Source organism: Ursus americanus, chromosome 10 (assembly GCF_024610735.1).
Source record: "Ursus americanus isolate L20-20 chromosome 10, mUrsAme1.1.p, whole genome shotgun sequence".
Classification (NCBI taxonomy): domain Eukaryota; kingdom Metazoa; phylum Chordata; class Mammalia; order Carnivora; family Ursidae; genus Ursus; species Ursus americanus.
In genome coordinates this window covers 61,163,804-61,186,944 of record NC_142136.1, presented here as the reverse complement: position 1 = coordinate 61,186,944, position 23,141 = coordinate 61,163,804, and the positions used below count along the sequence as shown (strand labels likewise).

Genomic DNA, 23,141 nt, shown 5'->3' with positions numbered 1-23,141 from the left:
CTATTATGAATTAAGCATTTGAGAAGAGAATGACTTTTTCCATAGCAACAAAGCCTTAGAAAGTCCAGAATTTTATTGGCCAGATTCTTGTATTGTTCTTCCAGGGCAGCATGAATCCTCATGCTGGATGATTAAAAGTACCAGAAGCAAGTGTGACATTCAAATAGTCAAGGTCAATTGATAAATATGTATAGAAAGAATAGAAAAGGTAGTTACACTTATAAATAACCAGAATCCTCAAATCCCCAATTCAAAAGGTACACAATTTAGAAACTAATTACAACTGAAGTTTTAAGGATTTGATGCAATAACTCAGTGTTGCCTGATAAAATAATATACCCATTACCCAGGATGCAATCTTTGCTCCTCAAAGTATTGGTTTTGCTACGGTGTGATGAAAAGGTCCAATCCGCCTCTTTAATCAAAGCTTCATGCTGGGAGCGGACATGTGAGATAGTCTCTCTCCGATTGCCAAGAACCCTAAAAGAGAGTGGTGGGAAATTGTTCCCGGCCCAGAAGTACTAAAGAAACGCAGCACCATGTTGAAGGTGGAATGGCAGGAAGTCACAGGTGGCTTGTCGTGATGCTGGCATCATCCCGGATACTGTTGGCCCAGACACCTCCAACCGGCCCAGACACCTCCAACTGGCCCCCACGACCTGGCTCTTGTCACCTTCAACCATGGCCGACTACTGTCCAGATTCTCAAAGTCCATCCAAAATAGAGTTGAAATTCTTCTCTCATAAGAATTTGGTCATGATTTAAATGTAGTTAGAATTCTAGTTGCAAAGAATTTATGTTGAAAGCAGGAACTCTTACTTACCTTTAATACCTTGTGTGCCTAGAATAATGCCTGGTGGGGTGATTAGCAAGAGAATTAATGGGAGGACTTAGGAGGAAAGGGAAAATTTATAGGACTGTTGGAGGTGAAAGGCTATATTTAGAAAACTAAAGAAGCAAATCCAGCAACTGAATTAACACTCCACGACTCATTTAACTATTGATCAAAGAGAATTTATTCACAGAGTTTTTCAAATACAAACAAAATAGCACTTTCAAATTTTTTTATACAAAGTGAATATTGAAATAAATGTGGTACAGCACAGTACAATAATGAACAAAAGAAAACAAGGTCTAATGAATGGAAAATGTCTCTCATTACTCACTCCTTCAACTGAATTCTCTTCTACAGTGGACAGGAAGTTGCCTCTTTACTTCATAAGAATATCACAGCAGAAGCTACTCAGACGAAGACATCTTTCGTATTTTTGAATAATATTGAAATACAAAGGCTTAACTCTAAATGTCTGCATAAACACCAAACACGTGTTGAGGGCATAAAGAGTTTATGCAGGATATACAAAATACTGATAGAGTGGCTTATTGGTCCATTGATTAGGTTTAATGTATGCTTTATAAAGTGATAATACTGTATTTTAAGTGTACTTTAAAAAGAAAACAGAGGAGTAACGCACCCCCAAACCTCCCATACAATGTGTGCAACAAAGTCTATGTTTGCGCGTGGGCGTGTGTGTGGATACGCATATGTCTGTATGTGCTTTCAGAAGCGCCATGACCTACAGGGAACATCTGTGGGTTACCCTGCTTCCCAACATAGTACTGTTTCTCCTAGCCCTTGTAATTTTCATAGTCCTCATCTCGTAAAAACCCCAACCCCTTGTTTGCATATATAGGTTTGTTTGGCGTATGTATGTGTTCTACGTTAACAATACTCTGTGGAATAGAAACACCCAGCACCCTGCAATATTTTTAGCCTTTGGTCCATTTTTCTCTATTTTTCCATGTCCTCCATTTTTTTTTTTTGCACATCTTGCACAACCCTTTGACATTATGTAATGTTTACCATTCCAATGGGCTTCACCTCATTAGCACTGGTTGGATTAGAGAACCACTATTCCACCTTTTGAAAGTAGCTGGATGTTTCAGTCTCTCCAGACCCCCTTTGGCCTATCTTCTCCTCTGTTGGCTCTCGGTGGCTCCATCTCAGTAGGGGTACTGCTTCTGTTTCTTGCCCGAGAAGCAAGCCAGCCATGTGCACAGCAGCATGGCGGTTGCAGCACCTGCTCCCGTGCAGTAGTAGGCCCAGCCGATCTCACACTGGCCTAGGGACACAGGAGAGCGAGAGAAAACAGGCAGAGATCAGAATGATTTTTCAGGATTCTCTGTTATTTCTCCCAGTGTGTATGTTCCTGGCATACTGCAGTAAAACTGAAATAGCCATTAAAACTGTGGTGTACTCACTCAAATGGAATGATAACAAGTGCTGAAAGCTATCTCAAGACTGAAGAAAGCCAGAATGGTTGTGTGCATTTCAGAAGGACCTCTGGCCCATGCCTCCTGCTAGCTAAGAAGTCAGATGCCTATTCTCTTCCACCAATGCCCAGTCTTCTGCTGAAGAAAAGGAGGAATGACAGCAATCAGGGTGGGGGGGGGATGAAAGTATTAGTTCTAACTGAAACCATTCAAACTGATATGCACAATGAAAAAAAATCAAAATATAGATACATGCTTCTGCAAAGGGTCCACTCTGAGGAGGAGATCCATTTGAAGGATGAGGCTAAAATGAATACTGCTATTTATATAAAATTGCCTAATAACTTACACTCTACCTTTTGAATTGAATAGCAAAACCTCCCAGGTTCTTCTGGGGCCAACACTCACCTTTAAATTAAAAGGTCATAAATGAGAACATAATGAAAAGGGTTCAAATGGGCCCTGACCTGTCAGAGTTGGATTAGTACTCCTGGCAATAGCAACACACCCATAATACTAAAAATATAATTAGTAAAAGAAAGCAGGAGTAGCTATTTTAATTTCAGAGAGAGCAGACTTCAAAGCAAGGAAAGTTATCAGGTATAAAGAAGGGCATTACACATTGATAAAGGAGTGCATTTTCCAGGAAGACATAATAATCTGTAATGTGTGTGTGCCTATCAACAGAGCGCCAAATTACATGACACAAAAACTGACAGATTTCAAGGAGAAATAGATAAATCCATTATCATGGTTGGAGACTTCAAAACCTTTCTATTGGAAATGGACAGATCCATCAGGCAGAAAAAAATCTGGAAGGACATAGTTGATATTAATCAACAGTATATAACTGACATCTATAGACTACTTCAACCAACAACAGCAGAATACACATTCTTCTCAAGGTCACATGGAAAATACAGAAAGATTCTGGGCCATTATACTCACCTTAAAACAGTTAAAAGAATAGAAATCATACATTGGCCACTCTTAGACTACAATGGAGTTAAACCAGAAATCAGTGACAGAAAGATCACTGGAAAATACCAAAATCTGTGGAGATTAAACAACACTTCTAAATAACACAGGGCCAAAGAAGAAATCTCAAAAGAAATAAAAAAATAGTTTGAACTAAATGAAAATGAAAACACAACTTAACAAACTTTGTAGACTGCAATGGAAACAGTGCTTAGAGGGAAATGAATGGCATCAAAAGCATATATTAGAAAAGAAGAAAGATCTAGAAACAATAATATAACTTTCAGCCTTAGGAAACTAGAAAAAGACGAATAAATTAAACTCAAAGTGAGCAGAAGAAAATGGATGAGTTAGAGCAGAAATCATTAACATTCTATGAGACCATCATTGCCCTAACACCAAAACCAGACAAAAACATTACAAGAAAAGAAAACTACAAACTGTTATTTTTCATGAACAGAGATACAAAAATTCTCAACAAACTATTAGCAGATTGAACCCAACAATGTATAAAAAGAATTATACACACAACCAAGTGTAATTTGTCCCAAATATAAAAGGCACGTTTAGCATTCAAAAGTCAATTAATATACTGGGGTGCATGGGTGGCTCAGTTGGTTAAATGTCTGACTCTTGATTTTGACTCAGTTCATGATCTCAGGGTCATGGGGTTGAGCCCCAAGTCAGGAATCTACACTTGGTGGGGAGTCTGCTTGAGATTCTCTCTCTCCCTCTGCCCACCCCCACTCCCACACCCTGCTCCTCCCTTTCTCTCTCTAAAATGGGTAAATTAATCTTTTAAAAAAGTCAATTAATATAATGTATCACATCAAAAGACTAAAAGAAATCACAGGATTATATCAATAGATGCAGAAAAAAGGATTTAACAAAAATCCAACATCCATTCATGATTTTAAAAAATTCTCAGGGAACTAGGAATAGAGGGAAATATTCCCAACTTGTCAAAGAACATCTAAAAACGTTTACAGCTAATATCATACCTAATGGTGAGAAACTTAAAGCTTTTTATTTTCAGATTAATTTTAATTAGTGCCTGTAGGAAATTCAGGAGAATTTTGAGGGATTGCCATTTCAATGATCTTGATGAAACTGCTTAGATATAGTTATTATTAAACTTCAGTAAGAAAGTCCAAAAATTTATTAATATCTTTACGGTAAAAGAAATGGCAGAGGAAGATTGCTCCATCGTACTGCATTGTGCCTTTCCCACAAGGCAAGGCTGTCCCCTCTCACCACTCCTTTGCAACATTTTACTGAAAGTTTAGCTAATGCAATAAGGCAGGAAAAGAAAATAAAAGGTACACAGATTGGGAAATAAAACTGTCCTTGTTTGTAGATGGCATGATTGTCTATATAGAAATTGTGAAAGAATCCACAAAAAAACCAAACCAAAACAAACGAACAAAAAAACCACTCCTGGAACTAATAAGCAATTATAGCAAGGTTGCAGGATACGAGGGTAATATACAAAAGTCAATTGTTTCTTATATATCGGCAATGAACAAGTGGAATTTGGAATTTAAAAGATAATACCATTTACATTAGCACCCTCAAAAATGAAATAATTAGGTATAAATCTAATAAAATACAAGATCTATATGAGAAAATCTACAAAATTCTGATGAACAAAATCAAAGGACTAAATAAATGGAAAAACAGTCCATGTTCACAAATAGGAAGACCTGATAGTATCAAGATGTCAGTCCCTCCTAACTTGGTCTATAGATTTAGTGCAATCCTATTCAAAATCTCAGAAAGTTATTTTGTGGCTATTGACAAACTGACTCTAAGGTTTATATGAAGAGGCAAAAGACTCGGAATAGCCAACATAATATTGAACAAAATTCAACAAAGTTCAACACAGTTAGAGGACAGGCGCTACTCAGCTTCAAGACTTACTATAAATCTCCAATAATCAAAAACAGCGTGGTACTGGTGAAAGAACAAAGAGACCAAAGCAACAGAATAGAGAGCCCAGAAATAGACCCACATAAATATAGTGAAGTGACTTTTCACAGAGGAGCTGAGGCAATAAAATGAAGCAAAGATCGTCTTTTCAATAAATGGTGCTGGAATATCTGGACATCCACATGCAAAAAAAAAGAAATTGGACATACATCTTACAGTCTTCATAAAAATTAACTAAAACTAGATCATAGACCTAAATGTAACACATAAACTCCTCAAAGATAATATAACAGAAAAACTAGGTAACCTTGAGTAGCGTGATGACCTCAGGTATAACACAATCCATCAAGAGCACAATCCATGAAGGAACTAATTGAAAGGCTGAACTTCATTAACATTAAAAAAAACACACACCTCTGCTCTGTGAAAAGCAGTGTTAAGAGAATGAGAAGATAAGCCACAAACTGGGACAAAATATTTGCAAAAGATATATCTGATAAAGGCATCTTATCCAAAATATACAAAGAACCATTGAAATTCAACAATAAGAAAACAAACAACCTGATTTTAAAAATGGGCCAAAGATCCTAACAGACACGTTACCAAAGAAGATCTACAGACGGCAGATAAGCACATGGAAAGATACTCCATATTGTATGTCATAAGGGAAGTGCAAACGAAAATGAGATACCACTTCATACTTATTAGAATGGCCCAAATCTGGAACACTGACCCCACCAAATGCTGGTGAGTATGTGAAACAAGAGGAACTCTCACACATTGGTGGTGAGCACGATTGTACAGCCATTCGAGAAGACCGTTTGGTGGTTTCTTATAAAAGTAAACATACTCATACCTTACAATTCAGCAATCACACTCCTTGGTACTTACCTGAAGGAGACAAAAGCTTACGTCCACACAAAAATGTGCACATGGATGTTTTTAGCAGCTTTAACCATAATTAACGAAACTTTAAAGGAACCAAGATGCCCTTCAGGGCCAGGACTCAAACTTGGGTTCCATGTTCAAGAATAAAAAGTCATTGACCCAGAATATCCTATTTGAATTAATAAAATAGGTTTCTGCATTCATTATTCCTCCCCTTCCCAATTTCTTTTTTACAGCATTCAAATTATTCTTTGTGTATGCACAGTATGGAAGGCCTCTGTATCTTTCATTGAACATTGTCTTTTCTGCTCTAATTTTAATCCTTCTTTTAGCCAGTCTTACGATCTCATCAGAAAATGCTTTGACAACAATTTTCCTCCCTTTTCTTTTATCATTTATACATTACATTAAATAAAACACATACACCTAGACATTTAGATTTCAGTCATTGAACCCATAAACCATAGATTGAAAACTATACCCTTTTTTTCTTAACAAGTCAGTCATTTTACCTCGTTCATTAATAACTTTTCTCTTGAAAAATACAGAGACTGTTAAGTGTAACAGGCAATTTGACTTCATATCTTTGCCGCATTTACAGACAAGAAGGTGAGGTCAGGCAAAGCTAAGTGAGTCATTGGCTTGTTGTGGTCACCATAAAGCAACACCAGCGAGATTAAATCAAGGGCCTCCACATCTCAAGAGTATACTACCCAGGGACACAGACAATAGGCCATGTGCAGTCTTTCCCCTGGGTGTCATCCTTGCTTTCTCCCTTTCCATATCAAATATTAATAACAATTTAAACATAGCAAACATGTATGATTATTACTTGCTCTGAATTGTTAGAAGACCTTTACATGGAGTAAATATTTATGCACTTAATCCTCATAAGAACATGATGTGATAGGTACATTGAGATGGGAAAACTAAAGCCAAGAAAAATGCAATAAACCGCTCAAAGACTCACCCTTAGTAAGTGGCGAGTCCTTTGCCTCTCTCCAAAGTTGATCCTCTGCACTAGCACTCCTCAAACGCCTGCAGCACCCTCGTGCCGTCTTAACTGCCATCACTGCTTTCCTGTCTCCCTGCTTCTGCTTATGGTATCACCAGCCGCAAAGCAGGCAGCTATCTTTGTAAAAATAAATCCTGTTAAGACCCTGCCTTCCTTAAAATTTTCTTTTTTTTTTTTTTAAAGATTTTATTTATTTATTTGACAGAGAGAGAGACAGCCAGCAAGAGAGGGAACACAAGCAGGGGGAGTGGGAGAGGAAGAAGCAGGCTCATAGCGGAGGAGCCTGATGTGGGGCTCGATCCCATAACGCTGAGATCACACCCTGAGCCAAAGGCAGACGCCCAACCGCTGTGCCACCCAGGCGCCCCATCCTTAAAATTTTCTAATGGATTATCAAACATCCAATCTCCTTCCAATGGCCTATCAGGCCTTGAATGAGCTCATATGTGCCTACTTTTCAAAACTCATGACCAACTTCCCTCTTGTTTCTGGACACACTGGCTGCCTTCTCTGGACCTCAGAAGGCTTGCTGCTGGCTTGGGTCCTTCATGTTCATTACTCCTTGGACTCAGAAAGTTCTACTCCAGATCATTAGACAGCTGGCTCCTCCTGAAATGGCAACTCTGTAGATACGTCCCACCCCCGACCTGCTTCATCAAAGTCACACTATTCCTCTACCTCATTTTATTGCCTTTGTACCAAGCACTTACATGGTTTGTAAATACTCTGTGTGTGTGTGTGTGTGTGTGTGCGCGCGCATGTATGAGTACATGTGTTTAATTTCAGTCTCTTCCACTAGAATGAAAGCTTCAATTAGGGGAGATGTTTGTATATTTTCTTCGCTATTCTACCCCTACCACAGTGCCTGGCTCATAGTAGACACTCGCTAAATAAATGTTGAATGAAAGGCAAAGTAAAGAGAAACAGAAAGGAAGGAAAGTAGGCAGATAGCCAGTCCCTGAAAAACACAGTAAATCTGGAATTTTATTAAAAGAATAACTCTAGTCCTGCTTTGGCACGAAACTTTTGGAGAGAAGTTCCCAAACCAACTTTATAGCATTTACAATCTCATACAGACTCTGTTAAATTACTAGGTGAATAGATCCTGAAAGATCACATCTCCCCCTTGGGGTAGGTCTCACTGGCACAATGACCTCCATCAATAGTCAGATTTGGTAAGTATTTTTTCAAGGGTAACAGAGTCTTCCTCATGGACCAAATTTTCTGATAACCATCCACAAATGTGGCTGGGGAATAATCTCCATTTGTAAATCCTAGGAATAATCTCCATTTTGAATTATCCCTTAGCTGGATTAAATAAATCTAGGAGGGAGAATTAATAGGTAGCTAAGAGCTGGCAGGTGGTTTAGAGCCTTTCAAGAAGTCAGCAAAATTTGTGGGCAATCCATTCAGCCTAGGGCTCATGACATGGAACACAATCAATCATTCATTAATAACAAGGTATTGACCTACACACAGTTCCGTGACCTAACAGGAAAAGCAGAGGACATAATTCTTTATTAATTATTGGACACTTATTCAAGAAAAAGTAACTGGTGAGGGCAGGTACTTGAAAATAGTCCATGTGACAGTAGCCGTGTGGATTAAATACAGATGAAAAAGAAGCTGGGGCGCCTGGGTAGCACAGTCGTTAAGCGTCTGCCTTCGGCTCAGGGCGTGATCCCGGCGTTCCGGGATCGAGTCCCACATCAGGCTCCTCCGCTGGGAGCCTGCTTCTTCCTCTCCCACTCCCCCTGCTTGTGTTCCCTCTCTCTCGCTGGCTGTCTCTCTGTCACATAAATAAATAAAATCTTAAAAAAAGATGAAAAAGAAGCTAATAAAGAATTGACTACTGAGGACCCGGGAGAGAGAGCATATATATATATTTTTTCCTCTCCAAGGAAGTCAATAGACTATAGGGGCTCTTAACTGGCAAGGCTGGTAGCAGATGGTATAGATATTCTATCTAATTCGTCTATACCCCTTAGTTGAGCTCTCACCCTTAGCTTCTGATTGTGCCCTGCTCCTAACAGCTTACCCTTGCGACCCTCTTCAGAGGACCCATGAGTGTGGAGCCATGTTGCCCCAACTCTCAGAGAGCTTAAGTGTCCCCTGGTGTGGCCAGTAGCCAATGACTGACTGGAGGTGCAGGATTTGGAGAGCCGGTTTTCTCACCTCCAGGCGAGACTAACTCTGTGGTGGAATGAACGTTCCAGAGCCCCAGTGAGTTCAGGGTGAGTCTGGGACCTTGCCTCAAATTGCACCCTTGCCCGGCGTTTATCTCCTCACTGCTTTACTTCCCATTTCTTAACTGGTTTCTTGAACATGAATCCTTATCTCAGGATCTGCTCTGGGGAACTGGATTTAAGACAAGAGAAAGTAAACAAAATCTTTCTTGCCTTTTCTTTTTCATAATAAAGGTTTGTGAGGTTTCAATTGTCAGAGGCTTAACCACACCACCCACCTATCCAACCCACCCAGGCCCTGCCATCGCTGAAAGACCCACGACATAGAGTCTTCAGTGATGTGGGAAACAAAGGAAAAAGAAAAAAAAAATTCGCTTATTACTTATAGCCCATTGACGAAGTCCTTGAAACAGGTAGAGAGACCTTCCTCTCAGAGCTCAGCTGCGTGGATGCTAATACTTTGCTGAGGGCAAAAGGCAACCTTAGGCTAACATTATCCCAAACCCCTAGAATTGTGAGTCTATTTAAAAAAATAAAAATTCCTTTGGAAACTTCCTTTATCTCTATCCCCCAAGATATGTGTTGGCAATCGTCCTCCAAGCACATGGCCCGCTGATTTACATCTGAAGGGTCTCATGAGGAGGGTTTTACTAGACAATAATAAATGATCTTTGCCCAACAATACCTGGCCCCCTCAAGGTACTGGAAACCTTGCTTCCAAAATTCTTTAGAGACTTTCCCTATCCCTAACCTCTTCCCAACTTGAAAGTAGATAATCGGCCACTCCTGACAACATCAAGGCAGCTCTTTCTGCCCATAGGTCCTGTCCCCATGTTTTAATAAAATCACCTTTTTGCACTGAAGACGTCTCAAGGATTCCTTCTTACCATCGGCTCTGAACCCCAACACTTCCTAAATCACTCAGCACCAGGTGTCTTCACGACTGTCTTCCTAGGGGCACATCCAATTCCATGCCTTGTTAAGTATATATGTATCATTTCTAAGAATTGTTGTTTCTGGAGCCTTCTTGTTGTGTCGTAAAACATGGAGTCAACTCATCAAACCAGCGGTTTATCAGATGAAAATAAAAAGAAAGGAAACTAAATAAAGTCATTTAAAAGGTGTGCCACAGGAAAAGAAAATGTTTGAGAATGTCATCAGATATTGCCACTAATTACTCAAATATGCAAATTTATGTGTGAAATCTATACGTTTTGTGATTTAACTTCAGCAACTGGCTCAGATCCAAAATAAGCAACTAATGTTCTGTGTGATTTAGAAGAAAAATATTCCTCTATTTCAGATGTGAAGATTTTCACTTACTAAGTAATTCATAAAATACAGAATCATTAACTCAATACGGATTAATTCTGGTAATTTGGATTATTTAGAAATATAGCCGGCCCATCAAAGTACCCTCAAAAGGATATACAAAAATCACATACACACACAGACACATGCACACAGACACACGCACAGACACACGCACCCAGACACACGCACACAGACACACGCACCCAGACACACACACAGACACACGCACCCAGACACACGCACCCAGACACACGCACAGACACACGCACCCAGACACACGCACCCAGACACACGCGCAGACACACGCACACAGACACACGCACACAGACACACGCACAGACACACGCACACAGACACACACACAGACACACGCACACAGACACACGCACACAGACACATGCACCCAAATATCTTTTGAGAAGCAGGAAATGGAGAAGATCAATCTGGTAAGATCAAGATGTGTCAATAGGATTTCGGCAAATCTGAAGAATCACTAAGTCCTCCCACCCCTGATTCTTGATTCCTTTCCTCCCATTCTTCCTCTCTCCCTCAATCATTCATTGATGCAACAAATATTTCTTAAGTGCCTACTTTGACTAGGAATCCCCGGATGCTGGGGATCTTGTGGGAAACCAGATGGATGCAGTCCCTGCTATCAAGGGGTTTTGTCTAGTCAAGGAAGTACGAAACAATAATTATGCAGATGATTACATAATAATTGACACATGTGTTTTGAGGAAAAAAAAATTCGGGATGCTAAGACAGCAAAATCACAAGGGATCTTTACAGTGTGATCAGCGAAGGTGAGTCTTATATTAGAAGTGAAATATATGCTGAGACCTGGAAGAAGAGCAGGAGCAAACAAACTGGAAATGTGAAAGGCCGGGGAAGAGCGTACTTGCACTTGGGGGCTGGGAAATGGAGAAAGAGGGGCAAATTCAGGTCTTGTTAAAGCAAACAAACTGGAAATGTGAAAGGCCAGGGAAGAGCGTACTTGCACTTGGGGGCTGGGAAATGGAGAAGAGCGTACTTGCACTTGGGGGCTGGGAAATGGAGAAAGAGGGGCAAATTCAGGTCTTGTTAAAGCATTGATCAAAAAAGAAACAAGTGTCACTTTGGGTGTAAGCAAGAGATGGGGTTGGGTATGACCACTTCCAGAGTTTGAGAGCTTGAAACCTAAAAACTTCTTCTCCAGAATTTTCATCTGTATTAGTAGATAGAAATGTAAGGTATTCAACATTGATCAATAAATCTTGAGCACCTATTATATGTATTGCAATGGTATAGGAGCTGGAGACCCGGCAGCGAACACGACAGACAGGGTCTTTGGTCTAACAAAGTTTATGTTCCAGTAAGACCAATTCTCAAGGATCGCTCACATCACTTGCATAATTTTAAACTATCCCTTGTATATTTTACACATATATTTTGTAGAAGTTCAGTCTGATGAAATTGACCAGATACAAGAGGGATTTTTTTTTCCATGAAACATAAATACAAATACAAAATATCTAGAGTTCGCGAGAGTTCTGTGATTTTCTAGCTGCACCCTGGACATGCTGAACCTTAAACTTCTCCACGGGAAAAAGAAAAGGAGATTTTTTTCTCTTTGAGCGTGATTCCACTGTCCAAATCCACACGCTCAATAATAAGACATGAGCACCATCTTTTATAATAACAAGAGGAAAAAGTCTTTTTGAGTATATTAAGCTATCAGGAAAGTGTGTATGTTTTAAACCATATGGTGGTCCATGAGTAGTAACAGGACCAAAGGAAACCAGGAAATATGGGGCCATTTTCCCAAGGCCCCTCTCTCCCCCAGTCAAGGCAATAAATGCTTGTATTATAACGCAAACCAAAAGCATTTTACTAGAGGGCAAGTTCTGTCTGTGATCCTTTTAGGAAATTAGAGAAGCAAATCTGTTTAAACTTTCCCTTTCGCTCTCTGTAATGCTCCATCAGACAGGACTCCAAGCTTGCTTGGTTGGCAAATTGCTGCTTTCAACAATGGGCAATACTATTCTTGACAGATAAAATAGAGGTTAATGGGACAGAAAGCAACAAACCACAGCCACCTGCCAAGTCCCTGGAAAAAGATGCTGTGGCGGCGTTCCAGGGCAGGCCCAAAGACGAGATGGGGTGCGAGAGGTGTGGCTGTTTTTTTTTTTCCCCGGGAGGCTCAAGTTAGTTTTTGGTGCCGCTTGTTGTCAGTAATAGAGACCGAAGAAAAGGTACAATGAATCCAGCCTTACTATGAGTAACAATGAAATTCCAGAGATCTTTCACCTTCTGAGGAAATGGCAGTTTGACCTCTGCTTTTTCATTAATTGGTGCCATTAACATTTCAGAGCCTACTATCTGACACTGGGTCTGCCTGCTCTCCTTTGGTATCCTGGTGCTCAGTGCCAGGCCTGGACCACAGCAGACGATCAGTGTATGTTCCCGGCATGAATGAGTATCAGACACGGTACTTGTGCTGAGAAGACGAACCTGAAATTAATAATTATATAGCAGTTGTCAGGTATATAGACCGTGAGCCAGGTGCGGAGCAGTTCACAAATGGCATCTCTCACTTTATCATTTTTGCCTCTGGCGCTTTCCAGAAATTAGAGAAACAAATCTGATGATATTTTTCCAGCATGGTTCCCATTGTGCAGATGAAGAAACTGAGTTACATGCAAGGTAACTTTCCTGGTATCTCAAATAAAAGGTGAAGCTTGGACTCGCACTTGGGTCTAACTGATTCCAGAACTTTCTCCCGTGTTCAGATAATGTATTAGAATGTCCTACATCAAATGTCTTTTTCCCATTTCCATTTGTTAAGATAATACTTGTTGATGTGGGAAAAAGAGGAAAAAGAAAAATTACCAAATTTCCTTACTACTTACAGCCCATTGACAAGTCCTTGAAACAGGCAGAGTGACCTTCCTCTAGGGACCCAACCGCCTCTGTCTTGATACTTTGCTGAGGGCAAAAGGCAATCATAGCCCAACCCCCAAGAGCCTGTAAGTCTCCTTTAACATATAAAAATTCCTTTGGAAACTTCCTTTATCTCTACCCCCCCAAGATACATGTTGGCAATCATCCCCCAAGCATATGACCCATTAATATACATCTGGAGGGTCTCATGACTGAGGTTTTACTAGACAGTAATGATGAGGGAGCAGAAGGCTGGCTGAAGACAAAGCATAAGCTGACACCCCGCAACCTCCCCCCACTCCCACTCCTGCGGGGGGACTTGTGTGACATTCTTCCAGGAAGCCCCCAACCATCTTAATGCTAATGCCTTGCTAGAGGGGAAAACCACCTTAACTTGACAATGGCAAGGCCTTCGGTATCCTGTGAGTCTTCTTTAACATACGAAAATCCTTTTGAAACCTCCCTTTTTCCTTACCTCCCCCAACGCCATGGTATATAATCAGCCAGCCCTCACAACCCTGGCGCAGCAGCTCTTTCTGCCCACGGCTCCTGTCCCCGTGCTTTAATAAACCACCATTTTGCACCAAAGGTCTCAAGAATTCTTTCTTGGTCATTGGCTCTGGACTCCACCCCACTGAACCTCACGTATATTCCAAAACCACATCAGTAATAAATGACTTTCTCGACAATAGCTAGCCCCCTCAAGGTCCTGGAAACCTTGTTTCCAAAATACCTGGGAGGCTTACGCTACCCCTAACCTTCTCCCAACTTGAAAGTATATAATGGGCCACTCCTATGACCCCAGTGCAGTTCTTTCTGCCCACAGACCCTGTCCCCATGTTTTAATAAAACCACCTTTTTGCACCAAAGAATTCCTTCTTGGCCATCCGTTTCAAACCCTAATGTCTTTCCTACATCACTTGTCTTTGCTAGAACTTACATGCCTAGGAGAAATAAAATATATTTTACTCCTTTGAATGTATGGGTCTTCTTAGAAGACTCCACGTCCCTGTGTCCACCTTGCACGGTTCTAGTTATTAAAGGCCTGTCTCTGGCTGACGTGGCACCCCGTTCCCGAGGTGGTGGTCCCAAACCTGTACTCTCTTCGCAACCCCAACCCTTCTAGAGAATGTGGGGAGATGGAGTCCAGGCAACTTGCTTGATGAGTTCAGATCGCTGATTCTTCCTCCATGTGAACCTGGCTCTGGACATGCCCCCAAACTGCATATTATGACCCTTGCCTGACTCTGTCCGCACGGAGCCGATGGAGGGCTCCAGGTCCCAGGCACACACCAGCTCCCTTCTCCAGGCACTGTCAGTCAACCCTCAGGAGTTTGTCAGGAGCCATCATGCCGTCCTCACCCCTACGCAGAGATGTGGCCCCAGAGCTGCCCCTGCTTACAACGTCGGAGTAAAACAACACAAAACACGGTAGCCCAGCAGCCCTGCCCTCTCACTGATGCCATCTGACCAAACTCCACGTGTGCTGGCCTCCCGGGCTCTGCGTTGGAACCCAAGCCCCACCTGTTCCCATCTTCACTAGGTCACTGCCAAGTTCCCAGACTTGTGGTCACAAGGGCCTGAGTCCAGATATCATAAATGACTGACCCTATTTACCAAGGTGGCATATCTTTCCCTCTGTGATATTTTAAAATGTTCAGCATGCTAAGATAGAAATACAAAGCCTGTGTAGAAAAGAAGCAGACATTTTCAATTTCATCCGTTTCGCTGTATAAATAACGAAGCATGACGGTGGATGGATCACTGGAGAGACAGAGACTTTTGTCCTCTTAAATACCAGGGACAAACGTTGGACAGGGGCGCCTGGGTGGCATAGTGGTTAAAGCGTCTGCCTTCGGCTCAGGGCGTGATCCCGGCATTACGGGATCGAGCCCCACATCAGGCTCCTCTGCTATGAGCCTGCTTCTTCCTCTCCCACTCCCCCTGCTTGTGTTCCCTCTCTCGCTGGCTGTCTCTCTCTCTGTCAAATAAATAAATAAAATCTTAAAAAAAAAAAAAAGTTGGACAGGTCTTTCTCCTCTTGAATAAATTCCTTCATGTCTCTTCATATTCAGACCATCTTGTCTGCATAGGCATTAAAAAAAAAAAAAAAAAAAAACAACCAAGAACGAAAAGAATCTATGGCAAGACCAATTCCTTTTGTTCTTTTGAGAAGTGACTGAACAAAGGTGTCACTAGTAAAAAAAAAAAAAAGTTCTAAACCTTTGGCCTAAAACATACAAAGGCTTTAATTCAAACGTTTAATGGAACAAGTGATTAAAATGGTACCTTGTACGTCTGAAAAGAGAAGAGAAGAACACCCAAACTTGGTTGCCAGGTTCAAATCTAGAGGTAAAAAGGCTGAAGGAAGAAAGTCCATAAAGCGTGGCTCTTCCTTAAGCTCCCGGGCTGGCGTCCGTCTGTTCAGTGCTGGGAGAACGAACTGTCCTGTACACAGCTGCAGGGCCCCATTCATTTATTTGTTTGTTTGTTTATTAAAAGATTTATTCACTTATTTTAGAGAAAGAGAAGGAGAGAGAGCACGAGTGGGAAGGGCAGAGGGAGAGAGAGACTCTCCAGCAGACTCCGTGCTGAGTGCAGAGCCCGACGTGGGGCCCCATCGCGGGACCCTGAGATCTTGACCTGAGTGGAAACCTGGATGCTTAACCGACTGAGCCACCTGGGTGATCAGGTCCCAGCTGTATTGTATTCTTTGTACCCTGCAGGAATGTGCTCTAGGAGGTTTCTGCAAGCAGGCATACACACTGTTAGTACTTCCAGAAAAAACAGATAGTGGGGAGGTATGTGTCAGGATAGGATCCCTCGAACCCTAAGCACTGCATGTCCCAAAATGCCTTAGCAAGGGGTGGCCGTGTTCATGCCTCCTGAATTTCTAGAACAGCACCACAGTGCATGGCTCCAGTGTTTCTCTTCAAGGACTATGGCTTTTGACTCAAATATAGTAGGCTGGCTTTATCTACCTGTGCTGAGCCTCATTCCCAGGTTCAGGATATTGAACAATAGGATCCGAAGTCTCTGGAAGTTAAATGATACCTTTTCCCCCAAACACAGAGCCTGCCTCAAAGAATGATCTAGCTCGGAGCACTGGAACCACTTCAACAAAGGAGAGGGGGCAAGAAGTGTCTTCAAAGATCCCCCCCTCTCTTTGTTTGCCCTACTTTCTCCACAGAATTAACCAGAATGTTAACAGTCAAAATATAAAATGCAAATAAATAAACACACTGGATCAGAACTTACAGCCGCTCCCGTGCCCTGCCCCGGACTGGTGATGGGTACTGAGGAGGGCACATGTTGCACGGTGCACTGGGTGTTATACGCAACTAATGAAGCATCGAGCTTTACATCGGAAACCAGGGATGTACTGTATGGTGACTAACATAATATAATAAAAAAACATTAAAAAAAAGAATATAAAATGCAGACGTGTCCATTGGTAAAGACTGACACACTCAAGCTATGGCATTAGTATTTCCACAACCATGAATGTCAAAGGGAGTAGGGATTTACTCTCTGGAAAAGATAAGATAGGTGTCTACAGAGAGCCCAGAAGAGCTCCATGTCTGAGGATACATGTTATGGGTGAATTTTGATAGGAAAATCTATGTCAGCCTTGTAAATCTGATCCTATCCAGCTTCATTCATTCTGTAGCTGGAGCAGAAGGGGTGAGCAGAGGGCTCTCCACAGGAGTCCGCGAGGGGCAGTGACTGGCTGTGCAAGCCCTATACTCAGATATGACTCCATGCTGTCTCAAGCTCAGATTGCAGGGGAAAAAAACCTTTCTGAACTACAAATTAACTCTTTTTTTAAAAATTTAAATTCAATTAGCCAACATATAGTATGTCATAAGTTCTTGATGTAGTGTTCATTGATTCATTAGTCGCCTATAATACCCAGTACTCATCACAATGGTATAAATTTCTCTTCTGGAACCCCACAAAAATTCTGCTAAAAAGCCATAATTTTAACTTGTTCTGTTGTGTCTCTCTTGTCCCCATAGAAATGTTTTAGCTTGACCAGTAAAGTGAGGAGCCGAAGAAAAAAGAAGAGTTTTGCCCAAGTGTTATATACTATCCCCCAAGGAAACGGTGCTAGCCAGCATGCACTTAGGGATTTACTGGAAAATACCATCCGAGGTCTCATATCTGCACAGCTGTTCATTTGCGGAAGGGCTGGACTCCTAGAATGGTAGCTGGACTTGACCTAAAGTTTGGTAGCCAGAGCCCACACATACAACAGGGACAAAAGACATTGCTATTTACTGTTATTACTACTACTATCATTACTAATACTTTCTTTCCTGAAATCTTAATATGTCCTAATATCATAATGTAGGTTTGGACAGCATGAATTTTTTTTTTTTTTGAGCATTTGGAGACCTTAAATACTACTTCGTGTTTGTTACTTTCTGCAAATGGAAAACCACATAGCAGAAATAAAATCCAGAACAAGCAATACTTGCTATGAGAAAAGCAAATAAATTCCATTTCTCGCATGCATAATTCTACACTTAAAATACATCAATGTAAGGGCTATAGATTAGATAATAGTATTGCGTTAGCGTTAATTTCCTAATTTTGGTAATTGTACTCTATGGAAAAAGACACTACTTTTAGGAATTATTCCCTTAAGTGTCTAGGGTTGGAGGGACATTATATCTGAGAGAGGCTGAATAGAGCAGAAGGGTGGGGGAGAATGATAAAACAAATATGATAAAACTTAATATTAAGGGAAGCTGGATGAAGAGTATATGAGAATCCTTTGTTCTATATTTATAACTTTTCTATAAATCGAGCTCATTTCAAAATAAAAAATAAATAAATATAAACATTTAACTATATATTATATATATACATATGTATATATACATACCCCACATATATAAATATAAATATATATACACACACATACATATATAAAATGAGTGGGTGACTTTTATGCTTGTAAATATAAAGAGCCAGAACTCCATAAAAATGTTGGTCATATGGCATGCACAATGAGAGATCTGCCTAATGACAGGTTTTGCTGTGTAATTGTCCTCATGAAAATAGGCATTCACCCTCTTGCACTCCATTTGCACGGGTTGCTCTGCTGAGTACAGCACTCAGCGGGGGGTCTGAGGAGTCCCCGCCCTCTAGCTGCACCCCGTGGACCACAAACCTCATCCCCTTCCCGCCAACCACAGCCCGCCACAGTGGACCACAGCCAACACGGCAAACAGCTTACAAATTAGATTCACCTAAAGAAAGAGGACATTCTAGCATTAATCATAAAATAGTGTGAAACGCTAAGTGAGGGGTGTCAGTGGGCAGAACGCAGGTGTCCAGGTGGGGAGGATATGGGGCCCCGAGTCTATCTCCTCCCAGAGGCTCTAGGCAGAGGCCAGTCACCCCTCCACAAAATGACTCAGGCCAGTGGTTGTACAGACTCCACGTGGGAACCAACACTTCCCACTGAAGGAGAGGGGCTACAGCAGCAAAGCATGTGCTGCATGAGAAAAAGCCCACGGGGAGGTTTATGTGCCATCCAAGTCATCCCTGGCGAGTCCACTTGCGGCGGGCCACCAAGTCAGGAGGACGCGGGGTCGTGGGCCACAGTAAGGAAGCCAGCCTGCGCGGCCCAGAGGCTTTTCTCCATTTTAAGCCTTGTCAAGAATGAGTGCATCACACCTCGGTTTCTGTGTCCTTGGGACTTTTTCTTTTCCTCACTCCTCCTCCTCTGCCCAACCTATCACAGTGTCACAGATTTCAGAGCAAAGGGACATTCGAGAAGGATCATCTAGGGCAAGGGTGGGCCACCTTTTTCTGAAAAGGGCCAGGTAGCAAATATGTTAGGTCCGAAGCAGCCACAGATGCCAAGTAAACACACGAGCATGGCCGCATTCCAATAAAACTTCTTGAAAAAACAAGCAGGACAGATTGGTCACATGGTGTGCTCACGCCCTTGACGTTGGTCTTCTCCTGTATTTCTCCAATAAGGATACTGTTGCGTAGGAGACCAAAGTTGCCTTCCCAGGTCTGTCCAGTAGAAGAGTCTTTCTCTTTGCTTATAATTTTGAATTTCCTGGTTCCAATCTAAGGCAAGGTGCTGATGCTGGGCTATTCTTAACCAAAAATCTAGTCCTGACTATTTGGGTAGTAAGTATGTACACTGCATCTTTACCTACCTGTACTTTTAAAGTTAACCTCACAAAGCCAAAGCAAATTTTTATAAAGTTGTGAGGGAAAAAAAATAAACCATCACCCTCTTTTGCCAACAAACCAGTGGAACAGATGCACTTTATGTCAATATAAATATCTCACCAGTGTGAAAACAACTCTAGATCTCTAGATAAAAAATGAGCAGGGTTCGATGAACAGGTAGACAAAATGCGGTGTATCCATAATAATGGAATATTATTCAGCCATAAAAAGGAATGAAGTTCCGACATGTGCTACAACATGGCCTAGCTTTGAAGATATCACGCTAAGTGAAAAAAGGCAGACACAGAAGGACAAATATCGTAGGATTCCATGTGTAGGAGGTAGTTTGAATGGGCAAATTCATAGAGACAGACAGTAGAACAGTGGTTCCTAGGGTCTGGTGGTTGGAAATAATGGAGAGTTATTGGTTACTGTGTACAGATGCTGTTTAGAATGGTGGGAAAATTCTGAAAATAGAAAACAGACAGTGACGATGGTTGCACATTGTGAATGCACTTCATGCCATTGAATTGTACACTTAGGAATGGTTGAAATGATAAATTTTATGTTACATACATTTGGCACAATGTAACAAAAAAGGAGCAGTGTTACGTGGAGGTAGAGAACAGAGTAGAGATGGGTCCATCAGAGAAACGGATCCTGGAAGACCCAACACACAGACATTCGGGTGATTTTGCTGGGTGTGGCTGCACAGGAGAGAGCGTTTCACTTCCTCTCACACCGAGGCTGTCAGGGGTGTTCCTGACCTACCACACCAAGCCTGCTCGTTGCTTTTCCTTCTCATCAGATCCGTTCTGGGTCCTTCCTCTTAAACTCTACACTGACTCAAGGTCCTGCATCCTCCCATCCTGAATTCCGGTAAAAGCCCCATAGCCATGAAAACAGGTGGCAAAGGTGCTTTGCCTACAAAGCGTTCAAAGGAATGGCAGAAGAAAATAAAACTACCCTGGTACTTCCAGAAACATAATAAAATTTCAGTTTAAGTGTCAGAAAAGTAGGTGGGTGCGTCTGAATTCTTATGATCACACCCATCAAATGGACCTCTGTTCCGTGGCCCAGTGAACAATTTTGCTAAGATACATGTTTGCAAGATTTACACATAAGAAATGGCTTCCCCTTTGTCCCGTCTGGCCCCCTGAGTCTCTGCCTGCACAGTTATCAATCCCTACCCCTTAGCACTGAATCCATCCTCCAAGTGTCACTAGAGATAATGCCACCGTTAAGGTGAGAAGGCACACACGTTGGCTCTATATACACAAGGTACACTGGTGGCCTTTGTGTTCACGCTGTGAACCCACACAGAATCCCATCTCCGTGTGGGGGAGGCTGGGATCACCAGTGGGGTTTATTCATTGTAGGGTGACAGATTATCCTTTGGTTTCTGTCTATCGCTGCCATTTATAAAGGCTGGAACAACCTGAAATTCAGCTCCTCTGACTCATAAATGGCTGCAAAAGAGAGTGTGAAGGGACCCAGACTGTCTCTAATTGTTGGTCCTCCGCATGGCCTGCGGCTGCTGCCAATTTTCCAGCAAACCCACATGAAGAGGTGCCACACTCCAACCTGATGGCATTTTATCTGCCCTCCTCCCTTTGTCTGTCATGCTTCCGTCGGGCACCAAGCAGACTCTGAAGATACTCTCCGTAACCAGTTAAACGGGAATGGGCTGCAGCAAGCACTGCTTTGATCTTGGTTAGCTGCCCTCCTTCTAGGAGGTTTTCCTGGGTGACCCTCCTTATGTGTAAGGTGGCTGCTGGGGACGAGCCTAATCCAGTTTGGTCCCGCACAACCTGGAGACTCTCCGGTGAATGACAGTAACTGCTGAAAAAGTGTGAGGGATGGTGCCCAGTAGCCACTCTCCTACAACCTCAGTTCCAAGTTATAACGAAAGCGAGTCTCAGACCAAAGGCTGCTACCCACAGATGCTTATTAAACAAACAGTTATCAAGACACAGGCACGACCCCGGTCATCAACCTGGTCTGGGAGCTAGTTAAACCCCAGCTCTCTACCCTTTAAGAGTTCGGAAATACCACTTTGCATGAAGGAACCACTAGGGCACGGTTCTGTTCCCTTTGGCAACAAACAACCAGAAACCATCAAAGAAAGACTGGAAACTGAGCTGTTTAGGGATGACCACGGCTTGGCTGCCATTCCTAAGGGCAAGCACACATGTGGCTAGAATGCCTCAGTGAAGCGGGATCAGTTGTTAAAATACTAAAATATGTACCTTTCGGTACTGGGGGATAAACATCCACTTCTCCACGTTCCCCAAGTGTCCCACTGTCCCCTCCCTGCCTCTGAGAACTCTACTCCTAGCCTCATGTCCCAGAAACCCAAGAGTCAGTGCCTGGCCGAGCAGGGTCCCTTGGGAGTCTGCTCCAGGGCTGTGGCCAAGATTTGTCTCAGTTTGGATTGGTCGGAACCTATGAAAAACTGGTGGTTAGATATTTTGAATATCATTGGGACTTCGAATAATGGCTATATGCCTGGATGGATGTTTAAATCCCTTCATGCAAGGATAGGAAGCATCGTTAACTCTTTGAGCTAATCCACAATCTTGAACGCCCTTAATCTCACGGATAATAATCCATTTTTAACATCCATCATGGTAATTAGTAAGATGCTAATTCCACCACTAAAAGTCCATTTCTGACATGGCGATCCTAACAGTCAAGCTTCTGGTGTTGGTTCAGTTACAGATAACTGAACGCTGTGCTAGCAGTCTTAAGGATCTGTTTTGGAGGATGCCCCTGAGTTGTGACTCCCCCTAACTGAGACACATCTCTCTCTGTTTATCCTGAAGTATTTTCAAATGAATCACAGGCATTATGACATTGGTGTCAAGAACTGTGAAGAGCGAGATTTTACTCTACTTGCAAGCTAGCAGATTAAACTGCCACCGTTGCACAGATGCTAGAAAAGCCAGGAGACGCCCAGGTCAGAGGTGGAGGAGGGCATCCCTCACAGCTCAGCAAGCAGCTTCAGCTCCATCGCTTTGCCTGCCACCCCGCACAGGGGCCGCTGTGGCAAACTCAGTGAGTCTGGGTCACAGTTGAAGAATCCCATGCTTAGGGAACCCCAATTTTTTCATAATAGGCTACAAAGAAACCTGCCCAAATTTTGACCCACAGGGAGACATTATCTTAATTATACTAAACAAGAAAGAAACTTGTCCTCTGCTCCAGCAGGATTCAATACGTTTCAAGCCTGTTCAGCATACAAACATCTTTGACAAGATAGTTCAGAACCAAGAGCTCTCGGGACATGCTGAAGAACTGTCTCCTGGTAGTGACACCAGTGGAACTGGGCAGCAGACTAAGTGGAAACATATTCAATTCACTAGGAAGGTTGAACACTCATTTTCACAGTTATTATTTCAAAGTAGAATTGGTGTATGGAAGTTATCTATTTGCAA

General features: G+C 42.1%; 1 protein-coding gene across 4 annotated transcripts in view; it reads right to left on the bottom strand.

Moving 5' to 3' along the window:
- Nucleotides 1-998: 998 nt before the first annotated feature.
- The window catches only part of LHFPL6 (LHFPL tetraspan subfamily member 6), a 241,880-nt gene continuing 219,737 nt past the window's right edge, over nucleotides 999-23,141 (bottom strand). For all 4 annotated transcript variants that reach the window (XM_045796908.2, XM_045796911.2, XM_045796910.2 and 1 more), the window contains exon 4: nucleotides 999-2,123. In XM_045796908.2, coding sequence (XP_045652864.1) covers nucleotides 2,005-2,123 — 119 coding nt within the window. In that variant the 3' untranslated portion in view covers nucleotides 999-2,004. The remainder of the gene's footprint in view (nucleotides 2,124-23,141) is intronic.